This window comes from Dipteris shenzhenensis, chromosome 26, assembly GCF_047967505.1.
Source record: "Dipteris shenzhenensis isolate YYH24624 ecotype China chromosome 26, Dip_SZ_1.0, whole genome shotgun sequence".
Classification (NCBI taxonomy): Eukaryota; Viridiplantae; Streptophyta; class Polypodiopsida; order Gleicheniales; family Dipteridaceae; genus Dipteris; species Dipteris shenzhenensis.
The window spans coordinates 50,345,744-50,371,290 of NC_141621.1; the positions used below are offsets into that span (position 1 = coordinate 50,345,744).

Sequence of the window (25,547 nt, forward strand, 5' to 3'; positions counted from 1 at the left end):
TCTTATTTATTCAGGAGCTCAAACGAGATTCTAGAGATTGTGCCAAGTCAGGCAAGTTGCTTTCGAGCCATACATTTTGGTCGCTTGCCTTGGGCACTAGGGAGGGCACTTCTATTTCAGTTTTGCAGTCGGTTCTCCCCTTAGTTGTTGGACACGAAGTCATTATTCCTTCTAGGACTCAGTGTATTGTTCTCTTGATTGGAGGGCGTAAGGTTGGTTTCCTCAACCTGTATGCCTCCAACATTAGAGGGGAACGTGTCATTATGTGGAAGGATTTGCTCTCCTGGGCCCCCATTGCGGATTCATGGGTGATTGGAGGTGACTTTAACATGGTTGAGTTACCGTCAGACAAAAAAGGGGGTAGAGAAGAAGGACTTCACTCTTTGGAGAGAGCAGCTTGGGATGCCTTCCTTTTTCACTATTGTGGCAGAGATACTTGGTTGGATGATGCCTTTCTTATTCAGCCACAGTCCCTCCTGTTCTCTTGGTCGAACAGGAGGCAACATATGCCTATTCATGCATGCATTGACAGATTCTATGTAGATGATTGGGCACTAGACAGAGGTGGATCGGTATGCATTGCTGTTGGGGTTTCCACTTCAGACCACTTTCCTATTGTGCTGGCTATCTCAGAGCCTCACTTGAGAGGCCGGTTTGCCAGCATCAGGATTCCAGATGCCTTGTACATAGAGGAGGACCTTACAAAGGTAGCCTTGCAGATATGGGTTTCTCATGTCCAGGGTGGGCAGCCATATCCATCGCATGTAGCTGCTGCTCTTTCTGGTATTAGCGACTTCTACCACTCAGTTGCTTGTACCAGGAGATGAGATATTCCAAGACGTGAGATTGGTGTTCACCAGTAGTTGGCAGCTTTGCAGAGGGAAGAGCAGAAACGGCCTTCAGATGGTTGGATTCAGGAGCGCCTTGCTGCAGGAAGGGCTCATCAGCAGATATTGCTTGGTTAGAGAGCAGAGTATGCCTTTCATGCACGAGAGTCCTTTTGGGTTCAGATGGGTGGCAGAGTCAATAAACACTTTTTCTCTACTCTTGGCCCTAGACATAGTAGAGAGAGTGTATCGCAGCTTATTGACTCACATGGGGTTTTACAAACAGATCCGGATGATGTCATGCGCATAGCTTCAGATTTTTATGCTGCCCTTCTTACTGCAGATTCTGACACACGGGATAAAGAGGATGCTAGACAGGTTATTTGGCAGAGCATCCCTTTGTTGGTGAAACTGGATATGCATGTTTTGCTTGATGCACCTTTCACCAACACAGAGTTTAGGACTGCACTTTCAAGTCTTCACAAGGGCAAGTGCCCAAGTTTGGATGGCCTCACCCCTTCTTTTTTCATTGCATTTTGGGATATGATTGGAGACTACATTACTTCAGCCTTGCAGGGCATTTGGGACTCTGGCGAGATGCCCGGGTCACTCACAGAGGGTCTCATCCACCTTATCCTGAAAGGAGGTTGCATAAATTTAGTGTCCCAGTGGAGGCCTATCACACTTCTAGGGACATGTTACAAGATTATGGCCAAAGCAATCAGCCTCCGATTGGAGCCCCTTTTCCCAGATCTTATTCATGACTCTTAGACGGGATTTGTGTATGGCAGAAGCATTTTTTATAACATTTTCTCTTTTTGCGAAGCTTCAAAGTGGGCCATGTAGAGCGGCCCAGAATCTAGCCATTCTACTCTTGGATTTTTAGAAAGCTTATGACAGAGTAGATTGGGGTTTTTTGGAGGGCACCCTTCTACGTTTTGGCTTTACTGATGCTTGGATCAGAGGTGTTTCCTCTTTGTACAGATCAGCCCACAGCCAGGTACTTATTGGTGGGGTAAGGGGTGAGAGATTTCAGATTTCTAGATCAGTTCGTCAAGGATGCCCCCTTGCTTCTTTCCTTTTTTTGTTCGTGGCTGAAGCTATGAGTATCTATGTTAGATCTCAAGCTGACATCTTTGGGCTGAGACTTCCCATCAGAAGGGAAGAGGAGCTACTCGACAGTGAGTTGGCAGATGACACAGGGATCAGATTCAGAGTGGTTCCTCGACTCAGACCCCCGGCTTCTCTCCACCGGATCTTGGAGGCTTTGGCTCTACGGGGGAGTTTCCATTAGGTATTTGCAGTGGGACCCTGGAGAGTGGGAGGGGAGTGATGCAGGGCATCGAGAGAAGAGCATCTACTTCTTTCGTTACACGTTCAGTAATGCTAGGAGATTCCAGCTCAATAGTAGAGGTTGGAGACCTTCCAGAGTTCCTCATTGGGAGACATTTGATGTCATTGCGGATTTGCAGAGGTGCTTCTGGAAGAGACTCTGGAAATCCCAAAGAAATAGAAAGATCACTCTTTTCTTTTGGCTTTCTATCCATTGTAGGATTGCAGTGTACCTTTGGAGATCCAGGTTCGGAGCTGACCCTACTTGCCCTCATTGCCTCTCTGCTTTGGAGACTATTCAGCATTGCTTATGGGATTGCAGACAGGCGATGATGATTTGGATGGGGGTAGCTAGGATTTTCAGTCACTTTGCCCACTCCACATTCTTTATGACATGGGGCTCAGTGGCTTGGCTTTCTCTTACAGGGCCTCAGGTATTCTATGAGAGACTTGACTCCTCTCGAGCCATTTCGATTCGACGTCATCAGGTTGAGTCCTGTTCTTTGGATGTAATACCACACCTTCCTTTTGCAGCTGTACATGCCTTTGTGGATACCTCTTGGGAGATTCTAGCGAGCATAGCAGCCTGGCATATCTGGAGAGCCAGATGCATAGAGGCATTGGAGGGAACTCTAGGTTCATCCCTCGCACACATTGGCTAGTATCTGGACAGACACCATACATACCTCGATGGCCGTATGGACGAGTATGCAGGGAGACTCCTGTTCTTCAGGGAATGGAAGGATTCTCCTTTCTTCTCTGAGACTCCTACAGGGTTGAGGTGGCACTTTCAGCCTCGGCCTTGGTTGTTTTGCACCTCACTTTGAGGGGGTTTATTTAACCTCATGATTGATTTCATGATGTATTCCGCTTTGAGCTTGCTCTCGCGGGTTTTTCTCTTACTTAATAGAAGTCTCTTTCTTGGAAAAGAATGTGGAAAATATTGTAGTCCAAAGCAAGCACATGAAAGATGTCGTTTTGGAAAATAAGGGATTTTTGTGTCAACCTTGAGCAACTTTTTTTCCAGAACCATTCTTTCATATTTAAAAACGAAAGATTGATGAGTCCATATAAACTCATAAGAGGGGAGTACACGATGCAAAATAGTACAGCTTGTAACGTATCTTACAATGTCGACAAACAGTATCAAAGAGGCTTCTTTAGCTGCTTTGTCTTTGACTCCTTAACCCCTCTCTCCCCCCCGCCCTCCCCCCCACCCCAATGGCTACATTGGCAGCAGCGTCTCCATCTACTGTCACGGGAAATTACCAGGCTCCATCTAGGTCCTGCGTGGCAGTCTAGGCTGCTGGCTCAGCTGCGTGATTGTTGTGAGCAGTTCCTAGGCCACACATAGGTCTGCTAGGAGTAGCCCTAGGCCCGTTCCAATTGATAAGAACAGTGTGAAGGCGCACTGCACCAGGCCCTGCCTCCCAGGCCCTTGTGGCTATGCTATGCCCCCTCCAAAATACCCAGACTTGCACTAGGGTCCCTCAGAGGCCATTGGACCTGCTCCAGGTCCTTGCACCTCGTCTAGCACAGCTGGGCCTGCACTGAGACCACTCAGAGGTCATCAAACATGCTCCAGGCCCTGGTGCCTATCATGAGACCTTTATGGTTTTCAACCTTATGAGTGACTATCATGAGATTGAAACTGCACTACATTGTGTTTTTAGAGGATGAGTTTGGGCATGTTCCTGGACTCATCTAGGTATGTGCTCCAAGCCCTTGTGCCTTTGTTGCGTCCCCTCCAGCACACCCGGACCTGCAAGGACCTAAAAACAAGGCACAGATTACCTAGAATGACATATTTGCAGCAATTCAAATCAAAGCGAAAAATCAGAGTCAAGTTTAACTCAGAAAACACATGAGAGTGACCATTGGTTCCGAAATCCGGACATGAAATCAAATCAAGTTGAAATGAGTTAGTACATCATATGAGTCATTGACAGGCCAGATGCAAAAAAGGAAAAAATATTATCAAATATGCCCCTGCCATGCACAAAGCTTGTCTGAGTATCATTGATGAGGTCTGGAAGAAGGGGCTGTAACCGGATGCTGATCGCCTTGGCCAGGATTTTGTACAGAGTGCCCAAAAGAGTGATGGGTCTCCAATGGGATACAAAATTCATGTTGCCACCTTTCGGGATAAGGTGTATGAGTCCCTCGGTCAGTGAGTGAGGCATCTCACTCGAGTCCCAAATGCCCTGCAGGGCTGAAGTAATACTGGCTCTCTGAAAGTGGAAGGTACAAAACCATCGTCTGGGGGGTCAGAGAGGTCCTCCAGAGCGGAAAAGAAGTTCTACTGAGCCAGTCCTGGGGAGGGGGTACGAAGGAATTCTACCGAAGCAGGGAGAGAATGTAAGACCCTCTCCCTCTATCCATAGAGGGAGGCACCTGTACTGAGTCCTGATCAGGAAGTGTTGCGGATGAGGTGCCAACAACCTAGGCTGTTGAGGAAGGTACAGCCTGATCCTGGGGTGGAGTCGAACAAGGCTCCTGAACACTAGTCTCCTCCCGAGGCTCCAAGGGGGTAGCCTCTGAAGCGGTGGATGTGTGATCTGAAGTAGAGAGCAGCCTAACCGCGACCGGAACCCACCATGGGTTAGAGGTGGTGCAGGGTGCAGGAGGGACTCGAGTAGCCCTAGGAGGGGGGGGAGCCCATGTCTGAGGCGGTGCCTGTGAAGCGATAGGTCCTGCTCCTGCTCTCGATCGTAAGCTAGTACGAGCTGGTTGCTTTGTGGGCCTCTTTTTCTTCTTTGGGCAATCTCTGGCAAAGTGCCCTGAGGATTTGCAAATCCTGCACTGGTCCTGCCGACCTGCAACCTCAAATCTCTGGCGGAAGAAGGACCTTAAGGTGGGGGGCGAGCTCCCGGGGAAGTGCCGCAAGCATCCAATCTCTAGCTTGTGACATGGAGGGGTGGGAGCCATGGATACGTGCGAAGAGAGTCGTGGAACACTCATGCTTTAAATCCTTTTGCAACTGCTGTAGCTCGTCTTTTGAAAAAGTGACGGTTCTCGCAGCCGGTGTGGGCGGTAACGGATTGACTGAGTGGGAACCCATTCGTCAATCGAGGTGGAAAAGGCCGATTCAAACACAAGAAAGAACTCTGTCCGCTTTCCTGAAGCCCAGGAGACCCCTAACAGAGAGTAGGGTACTCTAGATGAGGGGAGAGAGTGAAAGGAAGGAGGGAGAGAGAGGATGAGCAGAGAATAGGGGGGGCAGCAAGAGGAGAGGAGGGAGAGGAGAGGAGGGGGGTATAGAGGAGAGGAGTGGAGGAGAGGAGTGGAGGAGAGGGAAGGGGGGGAAGGAGAGGGGGGGACGATAGAGGAGAGAAGGAGTGGAGGAGAGGGGGGGAGCAGCAGGTAGGAGGGAGGGGAGGGGAGAGGCAGCGCGCGGGGGGAGGAGGCAGCGCGCAGGGGGGGGCTGCAGCAGCGAGGGAGGGGAGTAGGGGGCGAGTCGGGGGGAGCAGAAGAAGCAAGGAGGGGAGGGAGGAGGAGCAGGTAGGAGGGAGGGGAGGGGAGAGGCAGCGCGCAGGGAGGAGACAGCGCACAGGGGGGCTGCAGCAGTGCGAGGGGGCTGCAGCAGCGAGGGAGGGGAGCAGGGGGGGAGGCAGGGGGAGCAGCAGGTAGGAGGGAGGGGAGGGGAGAGGCAGCGCGCGGGGAGGAGGCAGTGCGCAGGGGGGTGGCAGGGTGTAACGGGTGGCCCGTTGACAAGGGACTGAGTTTCAGTCCATCCCTCCTCCATCATTCCTTCCGGACTTGACATCGGCAGCAAGGAGGAGGTCCTTGCCCTCTTTTGGGTCAAAGGGGGAGCAACCCTTTGACACCTCTAAGACCTAACCAAGGGGAGCAGCCCATGGTAAGGTTGGACTCCCCAACTATGGCTAAAGGGTCCAATTCAAACGGGCATTTGAATTGATTTGCCCTTCTAGGTGACTGTTGGAGAGAAGGTACCAAGGAGGAAAAGAAGCCTTAATGAAGGCAGCTGAACGTTGGAGCCAAGGAGAGAACTCCCTCCAAAATACAAAACCACTCACACGCAGGATTCAGTACAGAACAGAGGGTTCAGACCAGAATGGTGAGAGACCAGAGCTGGGAGAGAACATGCAGAGCTGAGAGCTCTTTGTAATCCTGAGGGAGAGAGTGTGAGATTTTCCTCTTCTTCTTCTATCAATGTAATCTGCCCTGTGGCGTTTTGACCACAGGGCCTCCTTCCTTTTGAATACCATAATATTCGTCTTTGAGTGTTTTTGGTGTTCTCAAATGAAGGTCGTTGTGATGCATTGTTCGTATCCCCTCCCCTTCGTCGAGTTTGGTGCCTGCAGGTGAAGAGCAAGGCTGTCCTTCGAGCCAGGGCTTCCCCTTGGCTTGGAGAAGAGACCCACGAAAGGGCGTTGCGAACGAAAGGCTGTGGGAGGCGTCGTGATCGTCGCTATGCTCGCTCAGGAAGCTCCGTCGACAATGCAGAGAGCAGTGTGGGGAGTGTAGTGGCCCGTTCGACCCCGGAACTCGCAGGCTTGAAGACTACTCCGAACATCTCCCCTACCAAACAGCAGGGTGCGCGGAGTCCGGGTCTCAGAGAACGATCTCTCTGAGACCCCGCCGTTTACCGACGGAAGCGGACGGAACTGCAGTTCCGTCGCACTTCAGCCGGTAAGGCATAGCTTAGGAGCTTAAGGGCTCCATTCCAGGAGCCCTTTGGTACAACAAGGCGCTCCCTCGACGGGATCACAGAGCCGGAGCAGTGATCATAGCGGAGCTCCAGAGCGCGCGCGCTAGCTCGACGGACACTTGGTGCCTCAACGGAAATCCGCCACCGGAACTCGACGGAGAGTGACGGAAAGTCGAGAAGAGATCCTATGACCGATTGACAGCTTCATTGCCGGCCACCTCTCGTCTATGGATGCTCCAGGGTCTAGAGCAGAAGGGCGACGCCACGGTTGAAGCGTTCGACGTGTGCATGGCACGGCCCCGGTGGCTAGCCGGGCCGTGAGGTATCTCAAGCACTAGCCTGCAGGTCATAGGTTCGATCACCGGCAGAGGGAGACAGGTCGCGAGCCGACGAGGGGGCCGACCCCCTTTTGCTATTCAACCGGGTACAGGATATATATCACGGGACCTAGTTGGTTACACCAATCGTGACTAGGTCCCCGTGGTTAGCGCGACGATAAGTACCTCGTATGTTATCTCTGAGGTCTCGAGTTCGATTCTCTGCGCGGAAGGGTGCGCGATCCTTTTAGTCGTGCTTGCGCGCAGGTTCACAGGCTATAACCAAGAAGGTACGCTTGGTTACACCAACCAAGTGGCTGGCTCCGTGGTCAGCGCGGCGGTTCCTCGACTAGTTGGTTGCGGGTTCGAATCCGCTTGTCGACTGTGGAGAGGAAAGCTTTGGGCGCGTGGAGAAGCAGGACTATAAGTTAGTGGGGATCTTTAGTAACCAATAACGATGACCCGCCCTCTTGGTTAGCCCAACGTAAAGATCTGCGTGAAGTTCCCTCCAAGTCCTGTGTTCGAATCCCGGCGGCTGGCCTACCCTTTTGGCAGTTCGGCTAACTTTGGCGGCACAGCTAAACCCTTTTGGCGGTTTTGCTAACTTAGCCCCAGCTAAGTTTAGCTAGTCATAACTAGCCAGTAAAGGGGTTTTGGAGAACTAACTTCACAGGTGCATTCCCACTCTTGTATTGAGTTTCTGGAGCAAGTCTCGGGCACTCGTGGCGCTTCACGGAGATTCAGCAAGTGGTTTGGGGAAAGAGAGGATTTTAGGGCCGTAGCTTCCGGGAAGAGATCTATGCTCTCCTTTTGAGCATCGGAAGGAGTCAAGCAAGTTTGTGAAGGTGAAGGACATCCAGTCCAGCAGGGATTCCAGCCAGTAAGTCAGTGGCAGCTCCGAGAGATCAAGCGGATCCTTTGGTGATCCCGGTAGGGGACCAAACCGGGGAGCAAAGGAAAAGAGAAAGTTTAAAGGGAAAACTTTGCCCTCGTGATACAGGGGGGGGTTGCAGCAGCGAGGGAGGGGAGTAGGGGGGGGAGGCGGGGTGATCAGAAGGTAGGGGGGAGGGGAGGGAGGAGAAGCAAGGAGGGGAGGGAGGGGGCATCAAGGAGGGGAGCAGGAAGGAGGGCAGCAGCAGCTATTAGCCTCTCAGGGTTGGCTTTTTGACATGCTGGTGAGAGCCATGTATTGTGCACTTTCATTCTCAGCCATAACAAGAAATTGTTTGAAACATGCAACTTCAAAAGATATATTCCCATCCACAAGATGGCACAATACAAAGAGGCCATAGTCTTACCAAACCGTGGTCCTCTGTCCTTACCAAAAGTTGTCCTACTATCTCCTTGGCACTTCTAGATCCTTGAGCCTGTGTGCTCCTTGCTGAGCTTCTGTAGACTATCTCTGTGCCGTGATCTCTACACCTTGCTGCCCTAACAGTCAGCCTAGGTGTGCAGCCCTTACCCAGCTTTGTTTGCAGCTCTTCAGCCTTCTATCCACCTCCCGGATGTGAGCCCAATATGTGCTGATCTGCTGAGGATCTGTTGCTCTAGGTGATTGCCTTGATCCTTGTACATTGCTGCCCTGGAAGACAGCCACGGGAGCAGCCCTTCCAGAACTCTTTGTCTGCAGGTCCTTGCCACCTTCCTTGGTGATGTGGAAGCCCTTCTGGCTGCTATGTCCTGCTCCAACCTGCTCCCTGAAGCTTGCGACATTGGATATGTTACAAGGCCCCAAAGGTGCCCTTTTATAGGGAAAGTCCCCCTCCAAAACAGCCGACCCAGCAGCCCCCCACTGGCCAACCTTGTTGGTATGTGCAGCCGACCTGCAGGGCACTCCATTTGAGGCCCTTTGCAGGCCCTACTTGGCCACGTGGCCAGTCTGCCACTGGCCCAGTCAGGCCTGTTGGAATTATATCTATAATTCAGCAGTGACCAATGTAATATAATAAGTTAGTTAGGGGCACTTTTCCCTCATTTAGAGGTTTTTCCCCCTAACTGCAGTTAGTTCACTAACTATGGTTAGTGACTACTAAGGTTTTGTCACTATGACAAAACCTTATCTACACTACTTTGAGTTGTACTCTTTTCACACACTCTATTGAGCATCTACAGCTTCCAAGCTCTTGACTCTCTCACTCTCTCTAGCTCTCACACTCTTTGGCTCTCATTCTTTCTAATCCTTCATTTGGTATCAGAGCCTGGTGCTCCTTGCTCCCTCCAGCTTCAACCATTGCCTCGACTTTCAGCCTCAGCAAATCTGACCGTACAGTCCGTACGACTGTACGGATTTCTAAGACTGCCGTTCGCCGTACAGCTCTGAGTTTCCGTACCTGCAACCGTACCTCGCCGTACGCCGTACAGCTCGGAGCTCCCGTACATCGCCGTACGATCCTGTCGCCTGCCGCTCAGACATCGCCGTACGATTCCGCCGTCGACGTACAGCGCCGTCGACCTGTACTGTTGGTACCTGTACTGCATTTGCTTTTTGCTGTACCTGTCATCTGCAGCGCCGTACACCGTGGACAGATACCGTACGGTATCTGTCGTGGTCACCGTACCTGTACGGCACTTCCCGTACAGTGCCGTACAATCTGTACGGCACTTCCGTACACTATTCAGTACAATCTGTACTGAATCTCAGTACAGTACAGCAGCAATTCTTCTTGGTTCTGGACAAAAGATTTGCAGGTGTCTCTTGGCTGGTCATCTTTGATTTTTGGCAGGCTGAGTTTGCAGACAGCCATTGTTTGGCTAAGTATTCTGCAAGAACATTTGGGGCATTTTGCAGATTGAAGCCATTGCAATCATTGGGCAATTTTGAAGCTATCACAAGAGCAAAATTGCAGATTCATCTGAAATTTGGGGCTTTTGTTTTAAAATTGCAGATTTGGGGCTTTTGACATTTTTACCCCTTTCTGGCTGCAATTTCTAGCTACAAATTGGGGCTTTTGTGTTTGGAGAGCATTTTTTGGAGTATTCAGTATATACTGCCTTTATTGGAGTGTTTGGAACACTTTTGGCAGATTTTGGAGAGTGTTCTATGCTTGGACAGATTTCTGACAGCTCAAGTGCAGAAATCTAAGTTGCTTATACAGCCCGTGCTTGGGTGTGGTTTGGGAGTTGTGCATTTTATTCCCAGTAAGGGAATTCAGCTTTGTATCTGCTTCAATTCCTTTTTCAGATATGGCCCATCAAAATCAGAATGATTTTCAGTTCGGTGGTCTTTCTCAGGAAGACAAATTGGATGGTACCGACTACTCCCTCTGGAGTTTCATGGTACGTAATATTCTGATTTCTCGCAATTTATGGGATTATGTCAATGGGGATGAAATCCGACCAGCAGATATTGCACCTGCTACCCCTCCTCATCAAGGAGGTGGAAGAGGTCGTGCACAAGGTGCAGCTGCAGGACAAGTTGTTGGTGCAGCTACAGTTAATACTCCTGAACAAAAGAGATGGGATTCACGAGATGCCTTAGCTTTGTCTTGCATCTCTCTTTCAGTGAAAAGATCAATCATTCCGCATATCCGGTCGTGTAAGACCTCCAGGGCAGCGTGGGATATTTTGGAAAGCATGTATGCAGCACGGAATGATGCCAGGGTATCTTTTTTAAAAAGAGAGTTGACCAATACACATATGGAGGAGGGTGACTCCATGTCAGCCCACCTCACTAAGCTACAGGATCTCAGAGAGCAGTTGTTAAATATAGATGAAATTATTCCTGATTCAGAGATGATTACAACCACTCTGAATTCTCTTCCTGAGTCTTATCTCAGCTTTCATACTTCGCTGAATTTATCATTGAGGGGGGGTGCAAATCCTCTTTCTTTTCATGAGCTGATAGGACTTCTGCTTCAGGAAGAGCAGACCAGGAAAAATTTGGCTTCACGTGCAGGTGAACAAGCCATGCTCTCAAAATTCAAATCAAAAACAAAGGGACAGGCAAAAACAGCAGCAAATCAGCCTTCCAGTGGGTCAGGACAGCCTTCACAAAAGGCTAAAAGTGATGCTAGCAAGCCCAAAAAGAAGGGTTTCTGTCACTACTGCAAAAAGCCAGGTCATCACATAGCAGAATGCAGGAAAAGGATTGCAAAGGAAAAGAAAAACAGCTCAGGAATGGCTGTTTCAGATTCAGCCCCTTGTGCATCTGACAGTGGGGATGCTGCAGCCAACTTTGTTGGTCAAGATTATGCCTTTTTATCTTGCATTTCTGATTCTAGGTTGGCTGTTCCAGATGCTCGGGATAGTACAGCTTCATGCAGTGATGACACTTATGCATTTTTGACTTGCAGTTTTGACTCTTCTTCAGATGCATCTGCTTTCAGTGTTGATGAAACACTGAACATCTGGTATTTTGACAGCGGTGCATCCAAGCACATCACTTCGAGGAAGTCTCTTTTTACTTCCTTGCATCCACCTCCTGTTGGTAAGAAAGTCACTTGTGCCAATAACTCCTCATATTCAGTACGTGGCACAGGAGAAGTTGAGCTCACTGCCATTGATGGCTCAATTTTCAGACTTTCTGATGTTTTATATGTGCCTGGCATAACCAAAAATCTCCTTTCAGTGTCCACTCTTAACAGAGATGGATTTCAGGTCATCTTTGAGGATGACAAATGTGCTGTCCGGGACAGGGAAGCTAACAATGCCTTAATGTTATCTGGTACTCTGCTGCGTGGGCTTTTTCAGCTTGATATTTTTCAGAAAAGAGCAGCTCATGCTTTGGCAATTTCTTCCCCTACAGTTGCCATGCAAAATGCAGAATTATGGCATGCCAGATATGGCCACATGAATTACAACAGCTTGATGACACTTCAGAAATTTTCCATGGTTGATGCATTGCCCCCTCTGGAGATACCTCCTCCACATCCCTGTGAAGGGTGCATTTTAGGTAAAATGCATAGATTTCCCTTCAAAAAGGATGGTTCAGTTAAAGCTGTTCGAAAATTGCAGCTTATACACAGTGATGTCTGTGGTCCCATGAGGACTCCTTCATTGGGTGGTCATCTCTACTTTGTCACATTTATTGATGACTACTCCAACTTTACTTGGGTTTATGGGCTGAAAAAGAAATCTGAAGTGTTCACAGTGTTTAAACACTTTTCAGCCATGGTTGAAAATGAAACCGGGCTCAAGATACAGATATTACGCACAGATAGAGGTGGGGAATACCTATCTGCAAAATTTGATGCTTTCCTCAAACAAAAGGGTATTGTGCATCAGCTCACAGTCAAGCTGACCCCTCAGCAAAATGGCAAAGCTGAGAGGAAAAATAGAACCCTCATGGAGATGGACAGATGTATGCTGAAAAGCAAACACATGCCTCATAAATTCTGGTTAGAGGGTTTGATGTGTGCCAATTACATTTTGAACAGGGCTCCCACTAAGGCTTTAAAAACAAAAACACCTTTTGAGGTCTGGAATGACAGGAAGCCTTCAGTGGATCACTTCCGAGTCTTTGGATGCCTTGCCTATGCACATGTGCCAGTTGAATTTAGGCACAAATTGTCAGATAAAGCCATCAAATGCATATTTGTTGGATACAGTGCAGAAAGCAAGGGGTATCGTCTCTACAATCCTGCTACACGCAAAATCATTGTAAGTAGAGATGTGATATTTTCTGAAAATTCAGCTTACACTCAGGCTGATTTTCAAATGCCTTCACCTTCAGAAGATGTATTTCAAGGGTTGCTACCCATTGCATTGGGTTCCCCTGCTGATTTTTCTGATCCACATCAGAATTTACAGCAACCTTCAAATGCTTCAGTTCCGCCACGGGATGTCATGCCTCCTCCACAGGAAGTGGAACAAGTTGTACAGCAAGAAATTGCAGACATACATGCAGCCAAAACAGTCCCAAACTGGCTGTTGCAGACTCTCCGGGAGAGTAAACTTGATGCCCCGTTACCTGGCAGGACTCGCAGTGCAGCAAGGCACATGGAAGGTGCTAATTCAGTGGAATCAGCATATGCAGGTACTCTCCTTGATGAAGAGGAGCCTGCCACATTTGAAGAGGCACAAGGTAATGTGCATTGGATGAATGCCATGCACGATGAGTTGCAGTCCATTGCCAAAAATCAGACTTGGGATGTTGTGGACTTGCCACCGGGTAAACATGCTATTGGAACCCGATGGGTATTTAAAGTCAAACGGAAGCCAGATGGCTCCATTGACAGATATAAAGCCAGGCTGGTTGCTAAAGGCTATGCTCAAAAAAAGGGCATAGATTATGAGGAGACTTTTGCTCCTACATCCCGGATGACCACCATCCGATCAATAATTGCAATGGCTGCACATTTTGAGTGGAATGTTCATCAGTTGGACATCAAAACAGCCTTCTTAAATGGGGACTTGCTGGAAGAGGTGTATGTCAAACCACCTCCGGGTTTTGAAATTACAGCAAATGCACTTCAAGTCTGCAAGCTTAATAAAGCTTTATATGGGCTGAAACAGGCCCCTCGTGCATGGTATGCCAAAATACATGCCTTTTTGACCAGCAAGGGGCTGCACAATAGTCCTACTGAGAGCACCCTCTACATCAAGATGGATGGGGGGGAAATATTAGTCATCCTTCTTTATGTTGATGACTTACTGCTCACAGGGTCCAATGACGACAAAATTGCAGATTTCAAAACTGATTTGCAGACCCACTTTGATATGTCAGATTTGGGGCTGCTTCATTTTTATTTGGGGATCCAGTTCTCTCATGAGAGACGTGGCACTGTTATGTCTCAGTCCAAGTATGTTCAGAAACTTTTGGACAGATTTAACATGCAAGAGTGTAAGCCCATATCTACTCCTATGGAACCAGGGCTGAAACTTACAATGCATGATGCAGGAGAATCAGTTGATGCCACACTTTACAGTCAAGCTGTTGGATGCCTCATATATCTCTGCAATACTAGGCCTGATATTTAGTTTGCAGTATCTCAGGTGAGCAGGTATATGCACAGCCCTAAAACTATGCATTGGCAGGCAGTTAAGCGCATCTTCCGTTATTTGCAAGGCACCAAGTCTTTTGGCTTACTATTTCCCAGGGGGGGTGACTTACAGATGCATGCCTACAGTGATTCAGATTGGGCTGGTGATTATGACACTAGGCAGTCCACTAGTGGCAATTGTTTCTTTTTGGGAAAATCTTGCATTTCATGGCTAAGCAAGAAACAATCTACAGTGGCTACCTCATCATGTGAAGCTGAGTACAGGGCAGCTTTCACAGCAACAGTGGAATGTGTCTGGCTGAGACGTTTATTTGCTGATCTTTATCTGTCTTTGGAGGGTCCTTCTCCAATTCTCACTGATAGTCAGAGTGCCATTGCAGTGGCAAAGAATCCAGTGTTTCATGCTCGCACGAAGCACATTGAGGTTCACTATCATTACGTCAGAGAGAAGTTACATGCAGGAGAGATCAGTATGATCTTTGTGTCCACACATGACAATGTTGCAGATATCTTCACCAAAGCACTACCACGTGAGAAGTTTGAGGCATTTCGCAGTGCCCTGAACTTATATCCATTTGGTGATTGATCAGCCTTGTACATGACATTGGCACTGCAGGGGGGTGTTGGAATTATATCTATAATTCAGCAGTGACCAATGTAATATAATAAGTTAGTTAGGGGCACTTTTCCCTCATTTAGAGGTTTTTCCCCCTAACTGCAGTTAGTTCACTAACTATGGTTAGTGACTACTAAGGTTTTGTCACTATGACAAAACCTTATCTACACTACTTTGAGTTGTACTCTTTTCACACACTCTATTGAGCATCTACAGCTTCCAAGCTCTTGACTCTCTCACTCTCTCTAGCTCTCACACTCTTTGGCTCTCATTCTTTCTAATCCTTCAAGGCCTGCCCTGAATCCCACCTGCTCTAGGCCCTAATTAGGTCCAATGCCAGCTCCAAACAGGTGCAATCTCTGTCCATCTGTCTGGGCTTGTCCTTGGTCATATCCAGCCTCTGGTACACCTGCCCATGCTCCGTACTGCTGCAGGAAAACAGGCTGTGCAGGTCCGTACTGTAGAAAAGGAGATAGGGGCAGATTTAGAGGAAGGGGGATAGAATAGCAGAATGGAGAGAGAGAGAGGAAGAAGGGAGCAGAAGGGGAGGAGAGAGAGAGAAAGAGAGAGAGAGATAGAGAGAGAGTGAGCGAGCGTAGGTAGCATGTAGCAGGAAGGAGGAGGGGAAGTAGATAGGATTAGATGTCACATCAAAAGGTGTACAAATAGGGGTGGATGGGGACTTATATAGTCCCTCCACATTTCCCACCTAAGAGGCCTCTAAAGGTCCTCTAAATTGCCCCTTTTTCCCCTTCATTACAACCATCCCTTCCCATAGAATTTTGCCCTCAAAATTTCACAGGATGGCTGTCCAAAAAGTGCAGCAATCAGCAATTGCTAATCAGCCTGGTAGGAGATAGGGGTTGTCCTGGACAATGCTTTCTGGCTGCCATGAATTTTCATCCTCAGGGAGTCCCCGCCACTTGATAAGATACTCTATGTAGACCTTGTTGCGGAGTACATGGTCTCTGAAACCCACGATGCGCTCTGGAACATAGAGGATGTGGCCCTCCTCATCCATAGGTGGCAACTTAGGAAGAACATGGACATGCTGTCCCATATGTGGTTTCAGCGAAGACACATGGAAAACATCATGGATCTTGGAGGTACTGGGTAGCTCCAACTGATATGTTGCCTCTCCAACCTTGTGGATGATCCTGTAAGGACCGCAATACCTATGAGCAAGCTTTGTGTTGGTATTACCTTTCAACGAGGCATAACAGTTCTTATGGAGATGCAAATGCACATAATCTCCCTCTTTGAAAGACATATCTCTCTTGCGTTCATCCGCATATTTCTTCTGCTTGGCTTGGGCATCTTGCATATTCTTTTTTGCCAACTGCAGAAGGGCATCCGTCCTCTCCAAGTCTAACTGTGCTTGCTGATTTTTCACAGCCATGTCAGCAATTGAAGAAGGCATCCCGACCTTGTATCCGTATATTTCCTCAAACGTATATTGCCTCAAATGGGCTCATGCCAATGGAGAGATGCTTGGAACTGTTGTAGCAAAATTCAGCAAGTGCCAACCATTTATCCCAAGACTTGTGAGTATCATGACAAAAGTGCCTCAAATATTCCTCCACCCATTTGTTCACCCTTTCCGACTGTCCATCAGTCTCAGGATGGTAAGCAGTGCTATGTGTGAGTAAAGTACCCATTGCTGTAAATATCTCTTGCCAAAAGTGACCCATAAATTTTGCACCTCAGTCACTGACAATTTCATGAGGGAAACCATGATGCTTAAAGACGTGCTCAATGAATTACCAAGCAACCTGTGATGCTGAATACAGGGTCTTAGTGGGTATGAATACTGGGTCTTAGTGGGTATGAAATGGACCTGCTTTTGTCATTCTATCCACCACAACAAAGATGCTGTCCCATCCCCTCTCTGTAGAAGGAAATCTTGTGATGAAATCTATTGCTATGTGCATCCATTTTCCCTCTGGAATGGGTAATGGATGCAAGAGACCTATGGGTAATTTGCTATCCTCTTTATTATGTTGGCAAGGCAAGCATTTAGTCACGTATTTAACCACATCTCTCCACATGCCTTCCTAGGTAAAGCTCTGCTTGATTCTTTCATATGTTTTAGTGATAGTTGCTGATTTCCTATCATGCCAATTAGTCACCTTAGGCTTCTTCTTAGCCTCATTTGCATTCCCATATGTGCTGCCCGGTACCATCTTATACTTGGTGGCATATTTGGGCTCAAACACCTCTGCCAATTGGGCTGCGCTCTCAATTGTTTGAGGGTTATGTGCCTTCACATTTGCAGCTAGAGAAGGACTCAATCCCTGAATGAAACACAACAACTTCCCTTTCTCAGATACGTCCTGCACAAACAAGGAAAGTCTGCAAAAGCGCTGCAAGTACTCTTGGATTGTACCAGTCTCTGCGACAATGCATAGAATTGAGCCAAGTACTGATCCAAGATGAGTGGGGATACGAGGTAGTAACCATCATTTCTTTAAAACCCCTCCGTGTGGTTGGCCTTTGAGGTGAATCCCTCATATACCGCCACCAAGTATGTGCATAGTCCTGCATGTGCATACCTACAAAGATTATGTGGTCCTCATCTTGCTTTGAGTAGAAGCAGAAATAATCTTCCAGCTTCGTGAGCCATTCCGCCAACTCATCAGGTGTGCGAGTGTCCCCTTTGAACTTACGCACTGTGAGTTTGTCCTTGATATCCTTGGCTGCATAATTCCTGCCTACGTAACCTCCAGAAGTGCGGGCATCATCACGCTTGAGGTTATCATAACCGGAGAAAGACATCTCAAGTTTGATGGCCTTAGGTAGGGCCTTATATGAACGCAAGGAATCTGCCATCATCTCATCAAAAGTGGCCTGTTGCCCACCACTAACCCCCTGTTGCGTAGTAGCTGCTGCCATCTGATGCGCTGGTTGCATCTAGCTATATGTGCTCACTGGCGGAGCGATAGGTACATGAACCCCTGGCTGGGACTCTTTGCCAAATGCATCTCTTTGAAATGATGGCATGCCAAAGGGTTGAGAAGAGGACGGACCTCTCTCCTAGGGGTGTGGGCTACCATATAACCCAAAACTAGCTCCAGGCATACTCATTGGTGTGGTGAAAGGAGCACTAACCGGATGCATGCGAACGGGTCGGCCCAAAAGACGGCTCAGCTTGCATAGATGCAGAAACTATGAGCCAAAAGATGGCCTGACATCTTGCAAGAAGGTGCTTTGCGGCATAGAAAATGCATAATTTAAGTCCAAATAATCCCCATGTTGAGGTGTTGCAACGGTCCAGAAGACTGATGAATAGGCACGGCGGGCATCTGCCATATTACCCCTGCGTGGAGCAAAAAAAACATCCTGTATGTTTGAGTGGTCCCCTTGCTGGGGTGCTGGCTGCTTGCCCTTATCCTGCATAGCCCGGCCAATCTGTTGCTCAAGCTGTTGTCCCATTTGGTCAAGAGCCGTATCCTGCATAGCCATGGCCGTTGTAAGCTGCTGGTTGAACTCTCCCATCTGGAGGAAAGCACCTTGGAGCACAGAAGCAAGGGTATCCAAAAACTGTGTCTGCGCTGCCTGCACTTCTCAGATGCAGGAGAGAGAGGATGAGTTGTAGGGATCTCTGTACCACCAGTGGATGCACCCATTGTGAAAGGCAATTGCTCATGCTGAGCAGCCTCATCACTATCATGCAATGTATCGTGAGGGGACACTTGGGTGGCATGGTGGCTGTGAATTTCGAATGCAGGCAAGGAGATGAAGTGGACTCAGAGAAGGAGATGGCAAAAATCCTGTTGTAATGAGCACCTGCTACGTGTATAGAACCACTAAAAGGGCCGATGGCGAAGCTCGAGAGGACGATCGATGAAGAGGCTTCAAGATGGAGTCGAAATGGCTCCAAATGGGGCTGTGAAAGGCCCCTAAAAGAGGCTCTTTTTGCTATTGTTGTTTTTCTGTTTTGTTTGGGGGGGGTTTCCTAAGACACCTAGGGTAGTTAGTACTTTAATCCTAAGACTTTTAGGATTGCTAGGACACCTTGGTTAATTGACTTGACCCAAGGTAAGATTTACTAGACGTAGGTTGGGTTAACTAACCTAACCTAACCTAGTACTTAACCTAACCCTAGTTAGCTTCACCCACCAAACCTAACCACCCCAACTAACTTAATTGAACTAGACCTAACTAACCTAGAGTTAGACTAACCTTATGAACCTAAAGGTTCGTCTGCAAGGTGTTTGAAGCGGTGAAGACGGTGATGCACGGGCGACTTCAACCACGAGACTACAAACTAATGAAGGCCAAGAATTAGGCGTTCCAACCAATGGAGATTGGGGCGCAAGGGGTGGTGGCGCCACGGCGTGGATAGGGGCGGAGGATTGCGTCGGAATAAGCGGGGGCGGTGGACTTTGTCGGAATCAGCATGGGGGATGGACTTTGGTGCAGTGCAATTGATCTCCTCCGCATCTGTGCACGGCGGAAAGGATGGCAGAGGGCAACGACTGTAGAGGTGTGGTTGTGGCTATGGCCTTGGTGCTTGGAGAGGCTTGGCTCTGTTGGCAAGCGTGTGCCTGGTTCGACGTATGCCTCGAAGGGTCATCTTGCCCAGGCTGGCTCGCTCGCAATCAAGAGGCGCAAGGTCTTCACGAGCATTAACGACTCTGCCCAAATTAGCAGGTGGCTCTCGAGCATACTTCTTTGGCGTGACTTATGCTAACGCAATGGGTGAGTGTGACAAGCAAAAATCTACAAGCTAGATTCTTGAGCGATTTTTTTGATCCACATCAAGGGTCTCCATACAAGTTGTCTGGATGGACCGAAACCTTCACTGCAAATTGTTCAAAATCATGTACCCTTAGAGATTGCAGCAAGGAAAGTGACTAGTATTGAGAGATGGGTAAAAGAAAGACTGATTTTCATGCATCAACAAACTGCTATGCTTGAAAGTCAATCTTCTTTGATCCTTTCTCAAAGAATCTCGTCCAGTAGCTCCTTTTAAGCTCCAAACACCCTGCATCATTCATGGCTCGCTCAGAACATTAATTACCTTGTCTTCCTGAATGAAATGATTTCAGATCGTGGGAAAATGAGATGAAAGGTGCCAGGGTCGCAGCTCTGATACCAATGTAGGAAAGGAGATAGGGGCAGATTTAGAGGAAGGGGAATAGAATAGCAGAAGGGAGAGAGAGAGAGGAAGAAGGGAGCAGAAGGCAAGGAGAGAGAGAGAAAGAGAGAGATAGATAGATAGAGAGAGAGTGAGTAAGGAGAAGAGAGAGTGAGTGAGCGTAGGTAGCAGGTAGCAGGAAGGAGGAGGGAAGTAGATAGGATTAGATGTCACATCAAAAGGTGTACAAATAGGGGTGGATGGTGACTGGTATAGTCCCTCCACACTTCCCACCTAAGAGGCCTCTAAAGGTCCTCTAAATTGCCCCTTTTCCCCCTTCATTACACGTACCAATGCATCTCTTGTCCCATGCCATTCCTGAGCATTCCCTTGCCGTGGAACCTCTGTCCTAGACCCGTACCTGCTGCTGTGTCATGGCCTTTTTCCCGTACAGATTCGGACCTCCAACGAGACCCCACACTGCTAGGTGAGCCTTTGCTTGTGCCGCCCACATGGCAGCCTAGGTTCTTCCCATGTGGCAGCCCCCTCTTCATGCTTTTCTCTGTGGGTATGCTGCCCATGTGGCAACCTTAACTCTAAGTCCACCTCCCCCACGCTCTCCTCATATGGGGGCTTACAGATGGGGAGGTGACTTTTCCAACATCCCACACCACTATCTACTGTGACACCCAAAGTGCTTTGGCCATTGCATGGAATCCAATATTTCATGCATGTACTAAGCACATCGAGGTTCAAGCTCTTGGTTTTATTTTGAGAAAGGACATTCCCACTGACAAGTGTGATGAAACGTAATGTTCAGTCCTTAGTATCATCATCTTGAGGGAAGGCCTACTTCGTGATGATCGCCTTGAGGGAAGGTGTTGAGGATTCATCTCAACATCATATTTCTATCGTGGATAAGCATAACACAAAAGAGTGCTAAAAAGGACAAAGCGTTCGAAACCCTAACTCACTCTAACCCTAAAAGTTTGTATATAGTCATTCTCTACAACTAATCCAGTGTACAAATTAATCATTTGTGGTGCTCTCCAGTTGGCTCCTACCCCGTCATCTCGACTCTTCTCCTCTCCCTCTTAATGTTATATCACATATGGAGTCCCTTTGTTGTTTTGGGATTAGCACTATTCATCGCATATAGCGGGATAGGTATGACAAATTGTGCAAGAGCCAATTGTTGGCCTAAAGAGGTTTTCTCCTCACTATAAAGATCCAAGAGCGTGGGGGACATGGGATCACCCCAATGGTGCTGCTAATCTCCTTTGATATCCCCTTGTACTCTGCTAGTAACCCTCTCTTACAAAAGCCATAATTGCCCATATAATGTTGTGTGGTATATCCAAGGCTCATGGTACAAAGTTGAAGGCCTTTGAAAAGTACACAAAGTAGTAATATACTCTTTGTTTCTGGCATTGAACCTCTCTGTGAGGGCTTTGAGGATAAAGATGTGATCCAATGGTTTCGGTCTTGTTTGAAACCTACATGTCCAGTCGCTTGTATGCCTGTGCTCTCTATCTCAAGAGCTTACTTATAAACCTTAGCCATTAAGCAGCAACCATGGTAGTATGTCCAGTAGCTATGGGATCCCCTACCTTGTGAATGTGAATGGTGGTGTTGGAGGTCTAGATTGTGGAAAGGCTTTGTGAAAGGCTTCATTAAACATCTTTGCTAGGATTGAAGCAAGTTCCCCAATCGTGGGTTAGGATTTCTACCGTCTTGATCCTTCACTTTGCCACTCTCTAGCTTTTTGATAGCATCCTTTAAGCAATTTATGGTGAAGAGCATGGAGATACTGGGGCCAGGGATCCTCTCTAAGATCGGCATGCATTGGGCGGGAACGTGTGAAGTGTGTCCACGTAAGATCTCTAAAGGTGATGGAAATGATGTCTTTCTAGCTGTTTCATCAAGAATATTTTGGAACACGGCTATTCGGGACAATTAAGAGCTCTTCTTGATGGTGCGTAATACATGGAGGAATCGGAGTAAACCAGTGGAGGTCCAGGTTTGGGACTCCCTCCTCGTGCTTGCGATGCTTCTCATGTATGGAAACCATTCAACATTGCTTTTGGATTGCAGACAATGCAGGGTTGTTTGGAACGGAATCATGGGACTTGTGGGTAGCTTTGTTCCCTCCCCTTTTTTCGTCTCTTGGGGTTCAGTTGCTTGTCTCTCTTTGACTCAGCCTTAGGTATTTTACAAGAAGCATATCTCCTCATGGGCTTTAGTAGTTTGGTTGGTTAGGAATTTTCTTTGGATGATGTTCCATTCTTTCACTACAGACATGGACATGCCTCTGTACAAACTTGTTGGGTGATCATAGAAAGCATGTTAGCTTGGCATATCTGGAGATCCAAATGCACAGAGGCACTTGATGGCTCCTAGGTCCACGCATATCATATCTTGGTGAGTATATGGACAGACATAGTACATACCTTAATGACCATCTGGATGAGTATGCAGGGATCTTCCCGGGCCGCTACTGCTGGGAGGTGCATTTCTCTCACAAGGAGTATCTTGGAGTGGAGGCTCCATCAGCATTCCGTCAAGATCCCCATGACGTGTTTCTTCTTTGAGGTCCCTACAGGTTTGAGGTGGCATTTTCAGCCCCAATCCTAGCTCTTTCATTTGAGTAGGGCTCGACCTCTCGTGCTTTCTCATGTAGTGGTGCATGGTGTATTTGAGGCCTTGCTCTTTGCAGTTTTTAAATACTTAATACAGGTCTTTTTCATGGGGAAAAAGGCAGAATTTTGAGATACCTACCATAGATGCAGTCTACAGAGTGATCAAAGTCATGTTGGTATATGTGTGTCTCGGTATACACTAGGAGATCTTTCCCTCAGAAAGCCTTGACAGACAGAAATTGCTTGGTGAGAACCACAAAGTCTGGTTCCCATTTCAAAAGACAAACGACGAAGCACTGGTGGTCTCATAGGCCTATGGTCTCATAGGTCTCATAGGCTTGCGTACCCCTACTTGAAAAAGGGGACCGCATAGCTGCATTGAAATGCATTTCAAACCCGTACGAAACATTCTCTTTTTGAAACACATTTTTTATTCATTATTATTTTTGGGGGGAAAATTTTAAAATATTTAATGAATGGTTTTATTTCATATTAAGATGAGGGAACTACCCCCAATATTAAGATTCAGCTCAATTGAGCAGTATCAGAAAACAATCCTCTCTTCACATTTGATGCTCAAGCAAAGTTCCTATTCAGGAGCTCATCTACAAAATGCTATTTGGCTCTTAAGATGGTCAGCCCGCAAGTATTATTTTATAGGTGTTGGCAATTGGTTGATGAATATGTTCTCCCGAACTCTGGGCAAACCTTATGATGTGAGCTTTCACTCCATGTCAACACTGTTCTCCATCACATATTTCACCATCTAGAGCTACAGAAGTACTAAGGGTGGGCCACACCTCTTGTAATGTAGAAGAGTAGGCCTTGTCATCTCTCAATAGTGCCATGATCCAAGAGATGGGGCATCTCTCCTGTAAGACGAAGCTTTCTTGTTGTAAGTATTAGTCCAAAGTTCTTGAGATAGGTGGCACAATTAGAGAAACTCGTATTCTGCCATTGTAAGATGTGATTGATGGGAAAGAAAGGAAACCCCATTGAGCCTCACCAGGTCAATCCACATACATTGACATTACAAAGAGCGAAGAGCTAGGTGGCACAATTCGAGAGACTTGTATTCTCCCATTGTAACATGTGACTGATGGGGAAGAAAGGAAACCCCATCGAGCCTCACATAAGATTGACATTACGGAGAGCGAAGAGATTCCTGAGATCTCTTATGAAGAGAGTAATATCTACTCCGTGTGATATGATACTACTGCTTGTATCACTCGACCCAAACATGGACTAATATTAGTGCAGCTCTACATTCAGACGATGACTAGGATTGAGCCAGTGGTACAGAGGATGAGGAGGCTGAGGAGGAGGATGCTGATGACTGGGAGGCTTACACGTTAGCATTTATTGATTTGGTCTGCGAGTCATTGTGAATTTCTAAGAAATTTGGATGGCTATTGAATGGTGTCTTAGTGGTAGCTTGTAGGTGCCTTCAAATAGTTCAAAGTGCTTCACATGTGATATATGATTTTTGAATTTTTGTATGAAACTTTATTGAAACGTTTCAAAAAAATATGAAACTTTGAAACGTTTTTGAAACCCATTTCATAAGAGATGTTTCTGAAAGACCAGGCAACGATGAAAGGGAGAGGGGCTTCATATTCTGGATAATGACCTTCCCGGCTTTGTACACAGCCCACTTTCCCTTCTCTCGGGTTTCCATGACCATCTTTATGCCTTGCCTCCTTCGCTCAATTTTCACATGGGTGAGATGATGGGAGGCTTCTCCTGCGAGTCATCTTTCCCTACCCTCCATTGTCAAGATTATGTTTAAGCAACCCCAAACTTGGCATGTAAGAAGTCCCTGGGTCTATTTAACGCACTGGTTGCAACCATTTTCAGGTTCAAAGCCTTGTTCCTTCTTCTATTCAACTTCTCAATTACCTTCTAAGGGCTGTGCCCGTTTACTACATCTGAGCCTCACTTGGCCTCTATTTTGCGCTTTTCCATTTGATATCTAGGCCTCTGACACAAGTGTCCTCCCCTGCTCTTTTTGCATTTCTTGTACTTCATCTGAAGTGCTTTGAGGTTGGAGGCTTGCTCTCACAAGCATATGCACTGTTGCTCTTACATCTACACCTACACAGCCTACTTTCACCAAGTTATTATATGAGGTTAGCAGAAGCCTTTCATTCAATGGAAGACTTCGATTGCAGGCCTGACGTCTACACTTGTAATGCTTTCCTAAACATTCTGCTGAAAGCACACAATGTCAGGAAAGCATTGGCCCTAATAGCGGCAATGATCCAAAATGGGTGCGTTCCTGATTCTGCATATTACACCACGTTGATCACTGGTCTGAGTGCAAACGGCGAACTAGATGAGGCGGCAAAGTATTTGGATGAGATGATGAACACGAGTTGTGCACTCCATGTACGTATAACGCGTTGATACATAGTTTTTTAAGAGCTGGGCGACAAGCGATGATGTTTTACGTAGCAAGCTTCTCTTCACATGTGGAGAAGTGCGATAAAAAAGCGCCTAGGGAAGCTATCAAGAGGTTTCATTCAAAAGGTATTCTACAAGGCTAGATAGCACATGTGCAACTAAATTGGACTGTCACTTTTCAAATCCATACTAAAACCAAAACCAGCCACACGGGACGAGTCGATACGTTTAAGAGACTGTTGTAGGGTTGTAGGAATTAGCTTATTTTGACATGCATTTGAATGCAATTCATTTTGCAGAAATTTTAAGGATGCAATATGACCTTGAAAGAGCACTGGTGGAGATAAGTTTGCTGAGACAGCGCGAAGAACTACTGCAACATGTAAGTTTGACAGATGTTTTCTTAAGGCTGTTACGATTTGGTTGCTGCCTACTTAGCCTTTGGAAGCAATTTTTTGTATTGTTCTGTACTCTATGTGCATCTGCAGGATATAGACTCGGCGATATCTCCCCATGTATGAGTCATCTTTTTTCATGCAGTCTCTGTTCATACAGGATGTTAATTTATTAATATAAATCTTACAAACAGCAATTCAAAGACAAAGCATTGGAGCTGGAGAGGGAGTTCATGAGGCGAATTGATGATCTACGTCAAACCATGATCCTCGAATTTGCTATGTGCAAACAAGAGGTTTTCTTCTGTAAACTTTCATTAAAATT

At 47.2% G+C, this 25,547-nt stretch overlaps 1 protein-coding gene across 2 annotated transcripts in view; it reads left to right on the plus strand.

Moving 5' to 3' along the window:
• The window catches only part of LOC147885228 (uncharacterized), a 93,275-nt gene that overhangs the window by 36,186 nt on the left and 31,542 nt on the right, over positions 1–25,547 (plus strand). For both annotated transcript variants that reach the window (XM_087397475.1, XM_087397476.1), the window contains exons 4-5: positions 25,127–25,209; positions 25,417–25,518. In XM_087397475.1, the coding sequence (XP_087253601.1) occupies positions 25,127–25,209; positions 25,417–25,518 (185 nt within the window). The remainder of the gene's footprint in view (positions 1–25,126; positions 25,210–25,416; positions 25,519–25,547) is intronic.